This window comes from Coturnix japonica, chromosome 12 (genome assembly GCF_001577835.2).
Source record: "Coturnix japonica isolate 7356 chromosome 12, Coturnix japonica 2.1, whole genome shotgun sequence".
Classification (NCBI taxonomy): domain Eukaryota; kingdom Metazoa; phylum Chordata; class Aves; order Galliformes; family Phasianidae; genus Coturnix; species Coturnix japonica.
Window position 1 is genome coordinate 8,530,046 of NC_029527.1, and position 19,867 is coordinate 8,549,912.

General features: G+C 43.3%; 1 protein-coding gene across 15 annotated transcripts in view; it reads left to right on the forward strand.

Moving 5' to 3' along the window:
- SLC6A6 (solute carrier family 6 member 6) overlaps positions 1-19,867 on the forward strand; it is a 54,010-nt gene that overhangs the window by 8,702 nt on the left and 25,441 nt on the right. For 6 of the 15 annotated variants that reach the window (XM_015875006.2, XM_015874999.2, XM_015874997.2 and 3 more), the window contains 4 exons: positions 2,808-2,864; positions 13,456-13,695; positions 14,357-14,491; positions 16,714-16,948. In XM_015875006.2, the coding sequence (XP_015730492.1) occupies positions 13,467-13,695; positions 14,357-14,491; positions 16,714-16,948 (599 nt within the window). In that variant the 5' untranslated portion in view covers positions 2,808-2,864; positions 13,456-13,466. Of the gene's footprint in view, positions 1-2,807; positions 2,865-8,737; positions 8,820-13,455; positions 13,696-14,356; positions 14,492-16,713; positions 16,949-19,867 lie in introns of all 15 variants that reach the window. The other 9 variants (XM_015875008.2, XM_015875002.2, XM_015875003.2 and 6 more) reach the window with 3 other exon arrangements.

The window sequence follows — 19,867 nt, forward strand, 5'->3', positions numbered from 1 at the left end:
TTAACTTCTTTCTCACCTCCACTGGGAATGCAGTCAGCTGAACATCTGAACAATACCTGTCCCCCCTGGTAGAACCATCTGGTGGAAGCCCTGTGGTTGAACCATAAAACTAACTTCTGTCCTGTCCTGGACCATTATATTGTCAGCTTGTCTGTCCCACTGCAGTAAGGAAACGTTGGTTGTTGAGGTGTTGGTGTCTGCATAAGGAAAAACCTACAAGGCTGGTGAATGACAAAACCATCTAACCAAAAAAAAGAAAAGCCCAAGAAAACAAAAACACAAAACACAGCCCTGAGATTGGAAGGCTTTTTAGAGGGTGTTTATTCAGTGTTGCCGTGAAGGAGGTTTGTTTGGATCAGGATCTGAAATGCAGCAATAGCTGTGAAGTGCCCAGATTGGGTTGGGAGATGCTGTTTTAAATACGTATCTGGACTGTCAGCAGTGCAAGTTGTAGTTGAGGGAGAATGAGCAGAAAAAATAAATGATGCAGAAATAAGAGGAAACCACAAGCTCTGGGTTTGGAATTGGAATACCTGGCATGGGTTGGGGCTTTTATAATAGGTGTGTGCAGTATAAATGGTCAAGCTAGAAAGTCAGCTACAGAATTCTGCTCTGGGTTTGGGTCTAAGTTCTGGTCCCCCTTTCCATTCAGCTTGCTGGAGTGATCCACGTTCAGACTCTGTTTACACCTGTGTAGATCAGAATGGGACCCCTAAAAGAAGCCCTTCCTGAGTTCAGGCAGCAGGAAAAATAACACACAGTGCAGTTGTTAAAACTATTTAGCACAACTGTCACTTACTTTTAAAGCATTTGTTTGGAGAACTTAGATCATTTCCTCATCTAAAACACATTTTGGATAGTATACAACATGCTATGCTGTCCCAAGCCTGACGACTAGTTGTAGAGTGCTTTGTAACTTCTGTATTTATGAAATAAGTGGAGAAATCAGTTCTTTCTGAGTCTAAGTTTAACAACTTAATTATTTCAAGCAATTTAAAGAGAAACATAAATCTCACTTGTTTATTACAGCTGCTTCATGAAAACAGCAGCTAAAAATAATAGCTTATAATGAAAATCCAGTTAACATTATCATGCATTAACCAACAAAATATCTGCTGTATGGGATCTGGCCAAGGGCAGCATTTCATTCTCTGGAAGGGAGGGTGTTTGCATTGAGGAGAAGGTGGTTACTACCTAAATGCTGTTTTTTATCTCCTTGTGTGAAATGAAGGTGTCAACATCTCTGCATAGGTGAATAAGTCTTCCAATTGGAAGAAGGTCTGAGCTTCTGCACACTTCTGCATGCTTTTAACAGTTTCTCAAGTACATTCCTATAGGAAGATAGGTAAGCTAGGTGCAAACAAACATCCTATTGAAAGATAAGTTAAGCAGTTCAGAAGATTTTAGGCGAAGGAATAGGCGGAGCAGAGTGTTATTCATCATTGCTGGTCAATAGTGGGAAATGGTTTCTAACTATAAGAGGAGAGGTTTGTAAGGACTGGCTATAAGGAAGAAGGTTTTTACAGTAAGGGCAGTGAGGCACTGGCACAGGCTACACAGAGCGGTGCTGGGATTCCCATCCTTGGAGACAGCCAAGGTCTGGCTGGACGGGCTCTGAGCACCCAATCGTGCTGTGGGTGTCCCTGTTCATTGCAGGGGGGTTGGACCAGATGGCCTTTTAGGGTTCCTTCCAACTCAAATGATTCTGTGGTTCTATGGTTTATAAAGGAAAAACAACAACAACAAAAAAAAAACCAGGAAGAAAATATTTGTACTGGCAGTTGCTGTATTTGAGCCATACAGAACATCACTGAGGGAGTAATTGCCTCCTTGGGGATCAGGGAGCAATAGCGCTGTAGGTTGAGATGTTTGTTTATGTTATTCCTTCCAAGTTACATTTTGAGATCTTAGTGTTGTTTAATATTGCCTGTCAAATTAGCTGCAAAGGCACACAAAATCAGAATCTTAATTCTCCACTGATTTACTCCAGCAGAGCTTTGTTGATTCCAGCAGCATTGCTATTGCTTTATCACTGTACAAATAGAGTCAGAGCCAGCTCCCCTTGTTCAGGGATCAGTCTTGCTGGCCTTGAACCCTGAGGCATGTCTGCAATAGATCCGAGTCCCTGTGCAGACAGTACCCCAGGAGTCTGCTTCTGATCTTACTGATGCACTTTTGCTAATAAATAGTGCTGCCTGAGTGGACTTATTTTAAATGTATACGAGTCTTACGTAGAACTCATCTGTGTAGGATATTTTCCCCCATTAAATCATCTCACTGTGATGGAAAACTCCATTAGCACTCTGAAACCATATTCTTCTAGTGGTACTCAGAGGTTGTGGTGTAGCCCAGGCTCATTTGAGTGATCTTGATTAAGGAAGAAGAATTTTCTTGTAATCACACACACTTTCTTGTGCTGCTGCTCAGTCCCTGCTATTAAGCATCTCTGATGTCTCATTAGTGGTAAAATCTTTCCTGCATTTCCAGTGTCTTCAGATACACAGAAAGATGCTTTCTTATTTTCATTTCATCCCTTGATAAGACAGTTAGAGCTGTTTGGTGTTTGTTTTTTTGAAGCAGTCGGTATAGGAGGTGCAACTATCTCAGGCAGGGAGAGCGTTCAGCACCTTGAAGAGAGCTGGTGGTGTCTCCAGGTTGCCTTCCCTTGTTAGGGAAGAGAACCATTGCTGTCATACATGCTTCTGGGTTTGCTCTTTCATGGGGTGCTGGCATGTGGAAAGCTTGATTTTTTTGCCAGGTACCGAGTGCCTTCTGCAAGGTATTGAGTGCTCTCCTATCCTTTGCAGCCAAAAAAGAATTGATTGCTCTTGGCATCGGGCAAATCTGGACCCAGAAGACCGCAGGTAGTATTCACCAGTTATTTATGTGCTTTTGCATGCCAGAGTTTGTCTGAATTGATTTCCCTAGAGGCATTAAAGATGCTTGCCACTAAAATCATTGTTTTATATTTTGAAAATAATAATAATACAATAATAAGCATGACAATTATTTCATCGCCACAGGGAAATTAATTTTTTTTTAATTAACTACAGTCCATGTACCTATTAGCTCTTCAGATTCATTGCAAATGTGTGAGTTATACACCCTGACTCAACAACGTATTCCAGTTTATTGTGGAGCAGTGAGTTGCAGGACGCATTGTGGAAAGCAATAACTGGCATGCGTTGTAACGTTCATTTGAGTGTTTATGTTTGGTTTTCTTCAAGGAATGTGTTTTTAGCCTGACCATAAAATGGATATTTTCTGATGTGCTGTCAGTAGGGACTGTTGCTTGTTTTGTACTTGACCTGGAGCTCACTCATTTGTCGCTCCCAGCACACACCCTCTATATCTGCTTCTTTCCGATGACTTTTGTTGTATACATGCAGTGCCAGAATATGAAGGTCGAGCTTTCCATTCAGTATTGACTTTTCACTTTGTGTCAGTCCTCTTCTTCCCTTCTATTTTAGTCTTCTTTCTTATCCCGATAGGAAAGTTCAGACTGGTTATTAGGAAAAAAGTGTTCACCTTGGAGGAGTGAATTACTGGGACAGGTTGCTTAGGGGCTGTACAGACTGCACTCTTGGAGATTTCAGAGCCTGACTGAACAAGGCCAGCTGTTGACCCTGCTGTGCTAAGAGCTTAGCCTATGTGGCCTCTGGAAACTCCTATATCCTAATTATTTTATGGCTCTATTTAGTACCCAGTTCCTGTTCTGATTCAGCCATGCTGATGCACGTGTCATTATCTCAGCGTGAAGGTCAGTGAAGTCACAGAGGTGTTACTCATGGGTGATCAAAGCCAAACCTCCAATGAGGGCAGTAGGTGAAATTCTGGTATCTCCATGATTAGTTCAAGCAGCCTTGAAGAGAGTTCTGGAGTATCTGGGACTTAGTGGTCACCAGGAGTCCTCACTCTGCTGGTACGTGCCGCTCTCCTCATGCGGCCAGGGCCACGTGAGGGACTTAGCACTGCACAAAGCATCTGCTTCTCAGCTCAGCGCCTTCCCAGCCCTGCAGCTGTCTGCCAAAGAGCTTGTGGTGTGCAGAGAGCCATCAGTGAGCTCCATAGGAAGGCAGGTTTTCATGTGTCAGTCCACATGCAAGCAAAAGGTGCCCTTTCTCAGAAGAGTGCAGTGCTCTCATTCACCCCAGCAGCAATGAGCTAGATCTTACCTACAGTATATAAGGGATCTCCAGTTGCTAAAATAATAATAATAAAAGAAATATGGGAATAGTTTTATTGAGTTGCTCTTCCCATACAGTCTTCCTGGATAATGTAATTTTTTTGTTTTGTTTTTAATCACCAAGATTCTCCCTCTCTATTATGTGTCCTCCTTAACTGATGTAGTGGGTTGCTCTTTCCAATGTGCAGAAGGCCTTGTGCCACACAGAGGAATCCAGCAGCATCACGTACCACCACTTGATCAGTAGAGTCAAGGGCCCCTTCTCCACTCCCCCCACAGTACACAGGCAACAGATTGCAGTTCTTACAACAATATTCGCATAAAGAATATGACTGAATCACCTGGTTTTCTGCCCCTCCAAAACTTACCCAGCACAAAAATCCATAGAAGTGAACTGGAGTATCCTTCTGCTTTCTAATGTTAGTTTAAATACGGACAGTTTATATGGCTCTCTCAGCTGTTTGCCATGCACACATCATTTATGGTGGAACTGCAAACAGTTTCCCACCCGTCTACTTACAGCTCTTTTGCACATGAAAGAAAGTCATGAAAAATAGTTGTCGTGATGAAAACGGCTTTGGATACTAAAGGTTAATGTGCCATGTTTGTTGTAAGCGTCTCTGCTGACATGAAATTGCACGAAGAAAGCATTCGTCCTCAGTGGTTCAGCTTTATGAACTGTATCTGAACTGGTAAACAGGAGTAGGGTAGGTTTACAGTAGTCAAGCTGGGGCTATAAAAGCAACATGCAGTGAAAGCCACCAGCTGGCTTTGAAAAGATAAATAAGGGCTAGAGAAAACTGCTCAGGTTGTTTGTATACTGTTATGCTCTGTTTGGGGATGCTTACCTGCAAAAGCCAGCAGAAAAGCAAGCACCTGTAGCCCACAGGAGTGACAGTGGTTGGGCTGTAGTCCTTGTGTCACATTGAGTCAGCCTTGCTGTTAGGAAATTCCCTGCAGGGGCAGCAGTGCCAGTGTGAGTTCAGCAGGGCTGTTGTCCCAGAGCTGTGTGGGATCAGGGCGTTGTTTGTGCTTGGTGTGGGCTCGGCACTTTGCAACCCGTGGTATGCAGAAGTGGTTTATAAGTTCTTTTCCCCGGAGAAGTGGAATATTTGTTCGGGTGCTGTCTGGTTTTCATATCTCTTGACGTAAAAATGAACGCAGCTCTCTGAACTGATGTTAAAGATTGTCCATGGCTAAACAGAGCTGAAAGTACACCCCTACTGGAAATCAGCCCGAACCGCATGGTGTTCCAAAGCGTGCTGGTTTAGCAATCCATACAGAAGTACTTACTTCAAACAGAGACCTTCGGAATAGATGAGGAGTGATCAAAACTGTGTGGATTTTGATCAGATCGTGTCCACCAGGAGGCCAGTAGAAACCAGTGGCCTTGCTTCTCATGTTCCCTACGTGCAGGGGCTGCGGCTGGAAGCCGTGCCAACATTGGGCTGGGTTTGTGCAAACTGTGCCAGTGTCCAGCCTTGCAGGCAAGCACCTGGCACCAGCTGCACGCACAAAGCAAGCAAACAGCACAGTCTCTCCCTCTTTTTGTGCTTGTTAACAGACCTGATTTTCAAAATTGAGTTCTTTCTCTGAGCTCGTTCATCAGTGCTGTCACTTCTCCTTTTAGTGTATCCTCGGCAGAAATCCCCTGCTCTCTGTTTGCCCCAGCGTATCAGTAACTTCAGATTCATTTCCGCTGTGAAACTTCATGCGTTTCAAGTTTCTGTTCCATTTTTTTTTCTGGAGGGGAAGCAAACAACAACAGTATATTAAACCTCAGGGTGCTTAGGAAGTGTTGTGTTGCTGAAGTCCCTGCATGGGTAAAATCAGTAAATTTAAGGCTAAACTGAGAAGTAGATGGGGGGTGGGGGGGTAAGTAAAAAAAAAAAACAAAAACCCAACAGGTGAGAATGGAGCGATTTATTCCCCAGAATAAGGAAATAATGAATTCATACATTGAATTGTTCATTTTCTTCACTGAATGGCTACTTGATTGTTTCTCCTCCACACACTGGGGCACTGCTCTGCCGTCGAGGCACGGAGATGGCTCTCAGACATTAACATGCATTGTAAGTGCCTTGCAGATGTGTCACGTACAATCAATACGTTATTAATCACATAGAAAAAATCCAATAGGCACAGCACACAGCACTGACTGTTGGAGTTCATAAGCTTTGTGTGCTTTCAGATTTTTTCTTTTTTAATAGCAGGATGAGAGACATGTCTTCATAGTCTTTCTGTGTGGTTTATTAGTGGCAATAGAACTTGTTTAATTAACACCAAGGCTTACTTGAGAATTGCAATCCTCTGAGCAGCTGAGCTTTTGAATCAAGAATAAGGTACAGAAACGCTTGTTCCCTTAGTTAAAAGTTGTGTAAGTGAAGGACGCAAGCTGGTTGAAAAATGAAGATGCACAGAGCTCATTGAGTTGTCTTTACAGTGCCCATCCTGCTTGCAAAGCCATCACCTTGGATACACTTGGATATACTCCTGTGTTTTGTTAAGATCCCTCTCTTAAAGATTAAGGCTTTGAGAAGTGGCATCGTGCAGAGAATTAATGTTTTTTTTCACTTTGACAACGGGAGAGCTGGTACAGCAGAGAGCTCAGAAGGAAGCAGCAGGGAGCTGGTGCAGCTTTCCATACTCCTGACAGCCAGGAGCCTGCTTGCTGGTGCATCAGGGGGCATTAAATTAGGTCAGCTGTTGGCTTCATGTGAGCAAAACCAAGTGCTCACTGGATACTTTCCCACACATAATTACCAGAGCAGGGTACCAGGGATGAGCACTTTCCATTTGTTCTTCCTTCTGCAACCCTTGCATTCGTAGACTCCTCCACGTTCCTTTATGTGATTTGGCCTTGGGCTTTCTTCTTTGAGGGGAGGACAGAACAGGAGCAGAGCAGCTCTCCAGTGCAGAATGCTTTTTTGGAGGGACTACAGGAAGAGCTGCAGCTTCTGGTTTCCATCTCTCTGAGTCTGGGAAGCATCATCTCTGCCTCATTCCCAGTGTGTAGGGACTGGGTCATGTTCCCACTGGAACCCACCAGGGTTTGCTCTCAGTGGGTCACCACGCTCCTTCTTTCCACCCCACACAACGGGAAGGGAGATTTTAGTTTTCTCCCATTGGGTTGATTGTAAGTGTTTTATTCTTTCAGACAAAGAAGTATAGCAAAATGAGTATCTAGAGCATTACATGACAACAAATGTTCTGCTGCTGAAATCCCAGCAAAGATTCCAAACTTTACAACAGCTCTGAGCTGTAACGAAGTACCTGTTAGAACTGTTTGGAAAACCTGAATAGAAATGTCACAGAGCAAAAGAGTATGTGGGGGAAAAAAAGATCTCTCTTGACCAAATCACTACTGATGAAAAAGAAATTGCATTGAGCTTTGAGATTTCCTTCCAAAATAGACTTCAGCTTCATGAAGCATTTTCCTCCTGGAACGTTTTCAGTAGCAGATTTTCTAGTCAATGTGTGGTAGGGATAGAAAAAGGAAAGATGAATAAATGAAAAGGGAGATGGCGAAAGCTGGAGGGAGAACTGAGCAAGAGGAAAGATGAATTGATAGATGATTAAATAAATATACTTACCCAGGGAAAAACAACCAGGAAGAGAGGAGTCCATTAAAGACAAAGAGATTGAGTGAGAGGGAGCTGAGGCATTGCTAGTGTGTGCACTAAGGGAAAGGACATCATTTTTCAGAAGGCATAGATGTTTTGTTCGATGAAGGAGCTTGGATATGAGTTAAGGACAATAAATGAAGTCAGATGTCTTTTAGGTACCAGTGTGGCATCCAGGGCTGCCAAACAGGCTTTTTCTTTTGCCTATCAGGAAGACTTTCACTAAGGCCATAAATTTGATCAAGGGGCTGTTTATTTTAATCACATATTGATTGGCTTAACCGCAGTGCTCCTTGAGGGAGGGAAAGCTGTCAGCCTCAAAATTTACGTCTTTCAAAGTTCCAAGTAATCCTAGGGAATGAGCCAAACATGGTAAATGCAGTTTTATTTGGACCTGGTTCTACTACTTTTGAAATCAATACCAGCTTCTCCATAGCCCTCAGCAAGAGCTGAAGCTGCTTATTCAAAGAGTAGCTCCTCTGATCCAGTGATCAGGGCAGCTGGTTCTGAAATAATAGTGAACATAAATATGAAACTCAAAGAAAGAAACTGAGTAACAGATAAAGGGAAGCAGGCTGAACTTGGTGGAAGAGGGTCATTGAAAGCAAAAGCAGTGCATCACGCTGCAAAAATAGTCCCAAAATCAGTCGTACAGACATGTAGTCATTCCTCAGGCAGAATTCCCATTAAGGTCAGAGCTACTCTGTGTATATACTTTGCTTTTAGTTTTCTAATGGCAGAAAGAGCTATGAAACAAATATTCAGTCATGAGTCTAGTCACAAATTGAGTATATCCAATCCCTATTCAAAGTTTATATGTAGGGACCAAAAATGAAGTAGCTCCTTTGCTGTGGTTTATGATCTTCAGATACAAGACATGCATTTTTAGCACGCACAAATATTTACAAATGCCTATCTGTGTGTACAGGCAGACTTTGATTTCTGTGTATCCATCGGAGCTTGGAAAACCACTTGTTTGAAGACTTGATTTGTAAGGATTATTGAGCGAGGTAAGCTCTGTGATGAGTTTGTCCTTGGGGCTCCTCCTGGGAGGTGCTACCCTACATCGGTCTCCTATCTCTGGCTGTAAGAAGCTTGGAGCTGATCATTACTGTAATCCCAGAGCAGAAATCAAACAGTGTATTTTCAGATGTGTGATCTGGGGGTTGTCTATCCAAAAAAGTCCGTGGTTCAGCAGTAATGTGAGTTGGGTCCTTCTGACAACCAGCAGGTCCTGGTGGCCTTCCTCCATGTGCATGGCTCACCATGAGGCCCGTGCCCAGCCTCCCCCTTCCCTTACCCTCTCATTTTTTTCATGTTACAAAGGATTACGTTTCAGTGCCAGTGTTTTTTAAAGGGTACGGGTTATCTGAGGCACAGGCTGTACGTGCAAAGATATGATAGCTGTATCATGGCAGGTGACCCAGGTCAAGTTAGCTGTGAAAGCTCTCTCCTTATGGATAATCTCATGGTATTTTCAGGGACTGCCATGGAGGTCAGCAGGAGGGCTGGGGTTGTCACAGGGGTATTTCCCATGAGGAAATCCCTGCCCAGGCACACAGGGCACATGTGTGATTCTCCCAAGTAGCCCCTGAGGTGCTCCTGACTGCAGGGAACAGACGTTTGAGATGTGCAGCAAGGCCGTGTTTTTCCTTGTTCTGTTTTTCCACATTTTACCAGCATCGATTTGATCATCAATAACTTTATCCTCAGTTAATTAGGGTTTGTACCAGTGCATGTGAGAGCAGGCTCTAGGCTTGGCTCCCCGTGCTGTTGGGTCAGGCTCTGGCTGTTGGGCTGCCCTCAGCCCAACAGCACACTACAGTGGGCAGACCTGGCTGCTGCTCTTTACTTATCCCTATTAAGTTCATCAGATGCAGACAGAGCTTCCTGGGGCCATCCAAAGCTTCCTGGAGGGGGTACTCTCACAGGCAGACGTGTCTCTTGTAGGCAGACGTGTGTCTCCAGAAGGCAGACATGTGCCTCCAACTTGGATCGCTCCTTTTGGACTATGTGGTTGTAACAGCATTTTCTTACAAAATATTTCCTTGGGGGGTCAGATGGACTTAGATCTCGGATACCATCCCGACTAAGTGATACTGTAAAAATAACCTATTATTCTCTGGTTCTGACCTGGGCGGTGACAACATATTGTTTCAGCATCTCTGTCAGACTGTTTCCCTTAAGAGCCATTTAAACCTCACCCAGTGGGACATAACTAAAGGAAATGAAACTCCAACCCCCATTAAGGAAAAAGACAATGCCTTTCACTAAACAAACTTTATTTTCTTGGCTTTTCTTCGCCAAGGAGAATCGCCCGTACCCCCCACCCTTGCAGCCTTTGTAGACAGTTCCTGTAATTGGGAATGGCTGGGTGGACACCAATGGTTGGCAGCAGAGGGGGATAAATCCGACATCCCTTGAACGTGACATAGACTGGGACTGCAGTCCCAGGTGGCTGCTTATCGTCAATTCCTATGGTACTGGTCAGCCGTACGTGCCTGCCAGCCACAGCTGCCGGCCCTCGAAACACAATTGGGTTTTAGCAAGACTAGATAAGAGATACAGAGCAAAGCTGGGCTGTTACTAATTTTGTGCAGGCATTAGATCACTACTGTACTCTGGCCCGCTAACCAAAGCTGGTGACTTGCATCACAGCTGTGGTCGTCTTTTGCATCAGGTGAAATAGCCACCCCAATAGCAAACATGGGTTTGAGGATTTGCCATTTGCGTGCTAAGAGAGGGATCACTTCTGTCTTCACACTCCACCTAAGGCTGAAAGAAAATTTACACTCAGTAATTATGTTATTGAGCATATCCATTAATCTGGAGTGCTTTAGGATAAATTGCAAATCTTTCTTAAATGCAGTTACAAAGCAGGCATCTGAGAAAGTGCCTTTTCACACGTGGTGCGCAGGTAATTAGGACAAACCACAGGGTGATCAGCTTGTCCCAGGGAGAGTTTGTGCTACAGGCTGAGAAGTGTTGCACTTTCTGTATAGCACGGAGTAGCATTTGGTTCAAAGTCAGTCTGCAGTGAGGAGAATTAGAGCTGGCAAAAAGGAAGTGAAGAACTCTCTATTGCAGGATAAAAGTTGATGACAAAAAAATTGCAGCCCATGCACAGTTTTTCACCTTAGGGGTGGCTAATATCTGTAGTTCCCCTTGTTTTCTGACATGCAGGTTCTTAATGCGCCCAGTGCTCAGTTTCAGGATATTTCCAGTATCAGCCCCCATGAGGAGCAGTTAAGCTCCAATTTCAAATCTTAATCCTGCAGGGATCTATAAATGTATGTGTCTCTTTGCCCAGTTAAGCAGGTTTATGGCTGTCCCAGCAGCTCACCGACAAATTCTGATAAACTAAAGAGTGTCCTAAGCACTAGGTGTGAGTTGTGCTCTTTTGGACACTTTTCTTCCTGTGCTGATGGGTGTTTCAGTAACCCTTGTGAAGAACAGCTTCTGTACGAGACAGCTCATACTCCCTCCTTTCCTCAGCCCAGAATAGACTGTCGCCTGATGGTTATGACATTCTCCTGCCAGATGAAAGATATGGATTTGAGCAGCACAGGCAGCAAAAGGGAGTGAAATTAGATTTTCTCCATGCCAGGTTGATGTTCCATCAGGGGCAACATCAATCACCTTGTCAGTCCCTCTTTGAAGAGAAGTGCGTACAGTTCCTTTTTAATTTCTCCCACAAGTGATGACTGCAGGGGATGCTGCCGGGTGAAGCCTGTCTGGGACTGGCACTGAGGTGTCGGTGTCCCAGGGAGGTGTAGGCTGGTGCAGATCCCTCTTGGCTGAACCTTGCACGATACAAGGAGCATGAGTTAGCTGGGAAATAATTCCCCAGAGCAGCTAGGTGCCTGAAGGCTCTTGCAGTGCTGGCCTTACCGTTTGCATTCAGTCACTGCACTGCTTTGCCCCATACCTTGCCTCTAACAGGAGTCAATAAGAGTTGTTTGAGAGGACTGTGTGTCCTGCCATATACCCATAGTGGGTGATGGAGATCCACCACTCTGTTGGTAACTTTCTCCTCCCGTGAGCTCTCTCTGCTGTTAACTAAGAGGCATTACAGTTGCCTGTAGCTGCAGTCAGCAGTGGCCCATTTTAAAAACAATAGAAAGTCATAATGATTAGCACTGGGGAGATTAAAGTTCCTTTTTAGATCGTGGCCTGATAGGCAACTGCTGTCGCAATAGCCGCTTTGCGAAGGCTGCAGATATATCAGTGGGGCGAATGTTGAGCTGCTGTGGTGCTGAAACGTTAGCCTGCTGAATCTTTCCATGGTGCATGGAAAGATTTACGGGTACAGTGATGCATATCTATCTCAGAATCATGTTCGGATTAAAAACTTCCTGCAGAGCTAATGTCAGCACAGGTTTCAGGTCACTGCTACAAGCTAAATCAGGTTAGAGATCAAAACCAGCAGGCAGGTAGGAGGCTTGCAGCTATCAACTGGGATAATCTGAAGCATGATTTTTTATGGCTGCACCTGTAATGACATATACAAGCAGGGAATGGTTGTGGTCTGGAATAAACTTGCTGGCTTGCCTGGATCTGGTGAAAATTTCACGTGGTTTTCAGCATCAAAATACTAAGCAAAAATAGCTGGTTGGATCCAGCTGAAGTCACTTGAGTTATAATGAAGAATGAATTGTCCTTGTATGCCTGAGTTCAGGTTTAACTTACAATCTACAAGCTATTCCTGAATTATTTTCATTAGGCAATCTGTGTAAAGAGACACTTGTTATATATAATAATTCTAGCTGTTATTATTTGCGCAACCTCTGACTTTTGTATACTACAAATTTAGTATATAAATCATAAGGTAGGCAACTGTTTAATATGGTTTGGGTTTTGCATCAGGTGACTCATGCCACGGGATTTTTAATTAACTAAGAAGCAAATTGTTCAGTTGCTGCATAGGTGTGATAATTGAACCGAGAGGTTTATTTTTGTCCATTTATTGATGTCGAGGGAAAATAGTACAGTTATGAAAATGGAATAAACTGCAAAGGTTTTGTTCAGTTCCTGCAGGCTGATTGGGACAAATGACTTTCCATTCCAGTTTTTATGAATATAGAGTTTTCTGAAAGCTTTACAGCACTACGGGAAAAGGAAATTGCAGGCAATAAATGATGTGAGATGGTTCATGTTATTGGGAAATAGAGGTTTTATCTGAAAATGTGAGAGGTGCCGTTCTGCTGTATTTCACTTTTTTGAGCAGGAATCAGATGCAGTGATTTGTACCTTATTATGGACATGGAAGCAGCTTGAGACATTTGCCTGTATTGCAGACAGAATCCATAGTGCAGTCAAGGCTCAGTGCAGCCATTTGCTGTGCAGCTTTTTTGTCTGTGGCCAGCAAGTAGGCAGCAGTGTCAAGCCTTTTTGTCCCCTGTATTGCAAGGACAGTAAGGAGGCGGCCACAGAGTTCCATGCTGGTTTATTTGTCTTGGTCAGTGAAGGCAGCAGGTGTGTGTATTTCCACACCTTAATTCAATAAATAACACTGCTTTTTTTATGGAACTGAGTTTGAGTAAACAGTTCTTGCAGCATTAGAAAGCTCTACCTATCAAGACTTTTTAATGAACCCAGTGTCTTATTATTATATTCTTTTTTTTTTTTTTTTTTTTTCCTATGTAGAAAGCAGAAACATGGCAACAAAGGAAAAGCTTCAGTGCTTGAAAGATTTCCACAAGGACATCCTCAAACCTTCCCCTGGCAAGAGCCCGGGGACGCGGCCTGAGGATGAGGCAGAAGGAAAGCCGCCCCAGAGGGAGAAGTGGGCGAGCAAGATTGACTTTCTGCTGTCCGTGGCTGGGGGATTTATTGGCTTAGGCAATGTCTGGCGGTTTCCGTATCTCTGCTACAAAAATGGCGGAGGTGAGTATTTATTTCCTTCTTGTGAATCAGTCTCTCTGCCTCATACTTGCTCTTTTCAGTGCCTTCTTCCCGTTTTTAAAGAGTCATTCAGCATCTGTTTTCTTCCTTTTTTCACCAATCTTTGGGAGACATTGTGTTTTTTTACTTAATAGATTTTGTTAAATCCTATGGAAAACCAACAGTGGTTTGAGTTTCATACTGCTGAACCTTTTGTACTCTTTTGTTCTGCTACTATCGAGTCTGACTCTGATACGCTATTATCATAGACTCCTATTCTGTCATACAGTGCAAATAGAGAGTTACACAAGCTAAGGGAGTGACTCGATGTTAATAATCAGACAAAACATCAAACAATGGTTTCTGTTGGATTTCAGAGTAAGAGCGTTCTGAGTCACGTGAAATTGTTGTGTGCCTAACCCCATTGTTATTGCAGATTTTCATCTAAAAAAGGTAAGACAGTGCCCTTCCACTTGCATGCGCCCATTGCACTTGCAGTATATAAATAAGAGCAAAAATACCTCTGAACTAAGATTGTTGAATGCTGCTATTAAAGTATTAAATATATTTTGTTGTTTCTATACATCTGTTAATAATTTTTAAACTGTTCTGTGTAGAGTCACTCACTTTATCCTCATTTTATGCTATTATATTTTCTCCACAGGTGCATTTCTTATTCCTTATTTCATTTTCCTGTTTGGGGGAGGTCTTCCCGTCTTTTTCCTGGAGGTGGTGCTAGGACAGTATACCTCTGAAGGTGGAATTACATGCTGGGAAAAGATCTGCCCTATTTTCACTGGTTAGTATCTCTAATTGTCCCTTACTGCTTGAAGACACCTCTGTAAACCAGGAAGAGCAATGCAGTTCCCTTTGTGTCTATTCATTCAGCTATTTGCTCTAATAATTGAAGATATGATATTGGTTCCTGGAAAGGTAGAAGTAGGAGAATCTGAAGGACAAAGAGTTGTACTGATTTTGATGCAGTCATCTTGTTAACTGCCAATAAGTGAGAAACAAACGGCATATTTTGCCTCAAAAAGGCAACTGCACATTTTATTCACTGGTATCAGACAGTGTGTTGTTTTAGGAAGTTAGCACCTTTTACATGCCCTTTTGCAAAAACATCTTCAAAATATCATTTCGGTCTGGAAGTCAAAATGCTTTGGCCATATGAGAGCTTATCACTGGCGTCATTCGTCTGTTACTGATAACACCAAAACCTGCATGGCATTTTGTGCAGGATTCAGAGACAGGACTTCGGTCATAACTGAGGTTTCCTGGCAAACAATCGTGTTGGTCTCCTGTTATTCAAGGGCTTTTGCTGGCAAATGAAGAATCATTCAGTGCTCACAGGAATTATATGAACGCTACTCTGAAAGTTAAGTAGAACAAAAAACAAAGGGCAGGTTAGCAAAATTACTGAGGGTGCTGCCTTGTGAGTAGATTCCCCTCTGCAGCCTAACAACACATGTAGAACTATGAGGAATAATTGCGTTAAGTAGTGGGGCACTCTTCCCAATCACATTCAGAAAGAAGGGGCATTTCTCACTGGTACATCCCTAGCTCTGCCACTGCTGCTGTTACCCAGCCCTTACATCACTCCATGCAGCAGGGAGGGCATTCCCTGGAGCTTACATTCACACCTAAAACTCAGAGTGCTACTGAGCTTGATGTAATAGTGCTGCTTTATCTCCATTTTCTTCTTCCTCCTCCTCCCACTTCTATGAAACCTTTTCTCTAAAGGAGGAAGAATGAATGTTCCTAGCTTAAATAGCAATCTCCCAGGCGTCCATAATGAGAAACTGTTGCTCTAGTAATGTGGCTAGCTGTATATCCTGAATGAAGTGCAGCTGTGTGGAATAAATAGCACTTGGTCTGATTGCTTACACCTAGTTTAAAGATGAACTCTGCTGGTAATGACTGCTGTTACAATAAGGTTTGAAGCTACAAACACAAGGTAGATATCACAGGTGCTCTGATAGCCATCAGGATGTTGTTAAAGGGAGCCTCGTAGGCTTTTCATCCTCTCTGGGGAGTCTGCTCCAAGTTTTGTAAAGGAAACCTTTTTATTTCTGTCCTTCCTAAGTGCCAAACCTCACTCCTGCATGTTTATATGCTATAGACTGTAGCTTAGTCTATATACTAAAAGATTTTCAGAAAATGAGGCTTCTCAGAGTTCTTTCACTTTGTATTTACAAAAATAGTGACTGCTTCTGACTTAACATGTATAGATCAGCCAGCGGTGCTTAATTGCCAAGGTAAGAGAGATAGCAGCTTCAGGAGAACAGTTGTGGTATTTAATTAAAGCCTTCACCGGAACAACATTCCACCACCTCCCTAAGTTGTATAGCACTCGGCCTTATCTGCCTGTGATCCTGCTTTTGAAAACAAACAGGGAACATTTTTTATCGTCAAATATTGATAGCTAAGTTAAACATTGATCTAATTAACCATAACAGCTACAAATATCGTGCTTCCTTTGCACAACTGAAATTGGGTCAGAAACAGCAGCTTTCACTTCGATAACTCTGGAATTTTCCTTTTTAACTCATTCAAGAGTTGTCTTTTTTTGCACACATACAGAGCTGAGGCGGTTGATAAGAGTGAGTGGTGCACGGCCAAGCTGTCTCTGGGGAAGCTGCATGGCAGGACGGTGTGCTGAGGGTGGGGTTACCCAAGCAGGTACCCGAGATGTGAGATTGTGTAACTCAAATAAATAAAGTGTAATGCTTTAACTTTTTTGCCATAAGGCCTGATATAGTTGGGTTACGGTAAAATTGGGTAGATTCCCTGCATCTCTTCCCCTTCAATCTCAGCAAACCATAGCCTGGAGCTCTGAGTGCCAGTACAAGTCAAAGTCAGTGACAGTGCTTATGTATGAGTTCACTTACCAACAGCAGGGTGGGAGAGTGGGATACAAGGAACTGCAGAGTTGCAACAGCTCCTTGACCTCACAAGGCACCTTAGCAAGGACCACATATCACATCTGTGCATGTTTCCTTTTTCTTTCCCTCTCGCCAGGAATTGGTTATGCTTCCATAGTGATTGTGTCCCTTCTGAACGTGTACTACATTGTGATCCTGGCCTGGGGACTCTACTACCTTTTCCAGTCGTTCCAGAGCGTCCTGCCCTGGGCACACTGCCACCAGAAGTGGAACACGCCAACCTGCGTGGAAGACACTCTCAGGAAGAACAAAACCCTCTGGATATCACTGAATGCCACTAACTTCACCTCTCCTGTCACAGAGTTCTGGGAGTAAGTACTCTATTTTCATGGCGCCTTTGGTATGCTGTGGGGGATGCCGAGGGTCACGAGATTTTGCAGAAGTTTAATGGGGAGTGGTAGATAGAAGAAGTGAATGGCTCTGGATGTCACTCATTTAACAGACTGGTAAGTCTGGGAGCAGCAGAGGAGGTTGTTGGATGTATAATCACACTCAGCCTAGAAAGTACAGGGAGCCCTAACAGCCCAGTGTAATATATAGTTAGGAGGAAATCCAGTTCATTTCTTGTCTGGGCTTCTCCAAATTCAGCAAGAGAATAGAAACAAGTCACTTCAGATGTCCTGGCAGTAGGGATTTAAAACAGAAACAGTGACAAGTCACCACTTCTGTAGTTGCCTCTTCCCGTTATCATCTGCAGTGCACTTCATGAAGCTATAACTTATATTTAACTTATATATTTTAACTTATATAACTTATATAACTTTGACAGAGATACAAGGCATGACCTCCTCAGTAAAACTGGCAGAGGTGTTGTCCTGTATTATAGGTTTCTCTGGTCATCTTCCATCATTTTCTTCTGCAGACCTCGAGGAGTTCTGTTCTACTCGATCCCTGGATTCTGTCAGGCTCAAGCTGCTTATTTCTATTTCCCTGTTATTTTTCAAGTTTGAAATTATATTGCATAATTTATTTCTGAACAGGCATGACCTTAAATCTCGGAGTGTTTATACAGTCGTCAAAACATAGCAGCAGAGGAAGACACCTGTAGGGGAACTTTAATCCAAAGGATCTATATATAGCTTGGGAAGAAAATCTTCTTTTTTTCTTGGCTTGATGTGATAATCGATTAGCAGTAGAAGGAGTTTGTGATCCAGCTTATCTTTCAACATGTTTAAAATCTGTTTGGTTCCCCCATGAACTTGTACCTACTTCTCTATTTTTAAAAGGAAGCTTCAGCCAATAGCCCCAGCGGGAATTATGTCCATGCCAAATATATCTGGCATGCCTTAGGTTTACAAAAAATAGTATTACGAACTGTGCTAAAATTTGTAATGCAAGAGCCAAAGTACAGAGTGCAGAGCAGGTCTTGATGAGCAATTTGTCAAAATACACTGGAGATCAATGTGAGGAATGGGGTGCTGGCTGAAAGAGCAGCTGTTTTCCCCATGCCACAAACACTGCCTTTTCTTGCTGAGTGACTGATTCTCTCCCAGGTGTTTTCCTCCCTTGTGAGTGGAGGAGCAAGTAAGGAAAGATTTGATAAATGGCACCTTTGAATATTTTGGGAAACCTGAAGGCAAGTAATGGGAGAAGAGGAAGCGATTCTTACTCCTTTGCACCCTCCCACTCTGAATCCAAGTGGGTCTTGAATCCAAGTGAACAGCTGTTTTTTGTAGGATGTTCAAAGGTCTCAAGGCCTTGGTAAGAAGCGTGTGCTGCCATGACATACAGTTACTCTCCCAGGACTTTAGGAGCAGTGTGTTCATCTTAATTTTGTGCAGTAAGTTTGCTCACTGGTCCTCTTGTACCATTCATGAGCTTAGGAGCTTCCTGATCAGGCTGCAGAATTGTTCTGCTGGCCCAGGAGCTTCTATTCCTGCAGTGCACAGACTTAGCAACTCACTTGTCTCCATGAGGCCCTAGCTGGTATGTCTTCTTTAGGAGACTGAGAAGGTGACTGATCCCATAAAGAAGAGTGAGTAAGGCTTTGTGTGGGAAAGTGAGCAGTAAAAGAAAAGGCGTGATAAAAGATTGAAGAAGCCAGCAAGGTGGGACAGTAGTTGAAGGTAGGGCAAGTTAAGATGGGAAATGAACTCAAAGGCAGGAGAGCAGCAGGGTGTAAGGAATATATGGAGAGTTGGTGGACCCCTTCAATGGGATCCAAGACTTTGGGGGACACCAGACACCATGGGTTGCCCTGCAGCAGGTACCTGTTTATGGGCTGGGGGAATTATGTCCTCATGGATATGAAACTTTTAGTTAACTTTCCTCTAAAATATATCAAGTTTCTGCCCTCAAAACTCTACAAGCTGTACAAAATCCTCCTGTAGGCACTGCCTAGTGCACGTAGTCAGGCTGAGGGTGCCCAGGGCTGAAGAGGAAATTCTCAGTCCTCACAGTGCTTTCCCCTTCCTTCCACCTTCCCCAGGCAAATAGGTTTGTGCCCCCACGTTTCTTTAGCATAGCAGAGCAAAGGTTGTTCAGCAACCAGTGTTCATGGAGGCAGCTTCCCGTGTTCTTTGTGGCCACTTTAACTTTTGTCCTCAAATAGCAGTTTTAAACATCATGAACTAAACTCCTCCCTGGACTTGTGCCAGGGAGGGATTTGGCTCCATACTACTAATAATACAGACATACTGTCCATAGCTCACAGTTTCATCACGAGCAAACTGTCCTTAACAGATTGAGCTGCCTTCGGGACTCACTGCTCGTACAGGAGTATTAAAAATAGCTGTTCTCTCTGCATAAACAACTACTGGTGTCTTCAAGTAAGGACAGAGAGAGATCACTCAGCTCTGCTGTCATTAAAGTAACGTAGATTTTACAAGGCTATACTACTATGCTTTATGGTTCTGAAATTAAAAATAATCTCAAGAACTTTATGAGTACTTTGCCATCATAGACTATGCCAGCTGCCAGCCAGCCAGCTACCTACTTCAAAAGGACAGGTCAATAAATAGCCTTTAACTGAAGATATCCATCTGCTTTGGGGCACAATTAATTCCAATTTAATTTAGGGGTTTGAGTATTTGGTTTCTGAAACCCAATGCTGTTCTTATTGTGGGAGATTTATGTAGTGTCCTCATCGCTCCTGCTTTGTAAGGCTAACGCTGCAGAGATATAATTGACCACATTGATGCATTAACCTCTTCATGTTGAAGAACACGTGTCCTTCTCAGCCTGGCTGGACATATAGTACAGCCTGACATTTCAGTTCATTTGAATTAATG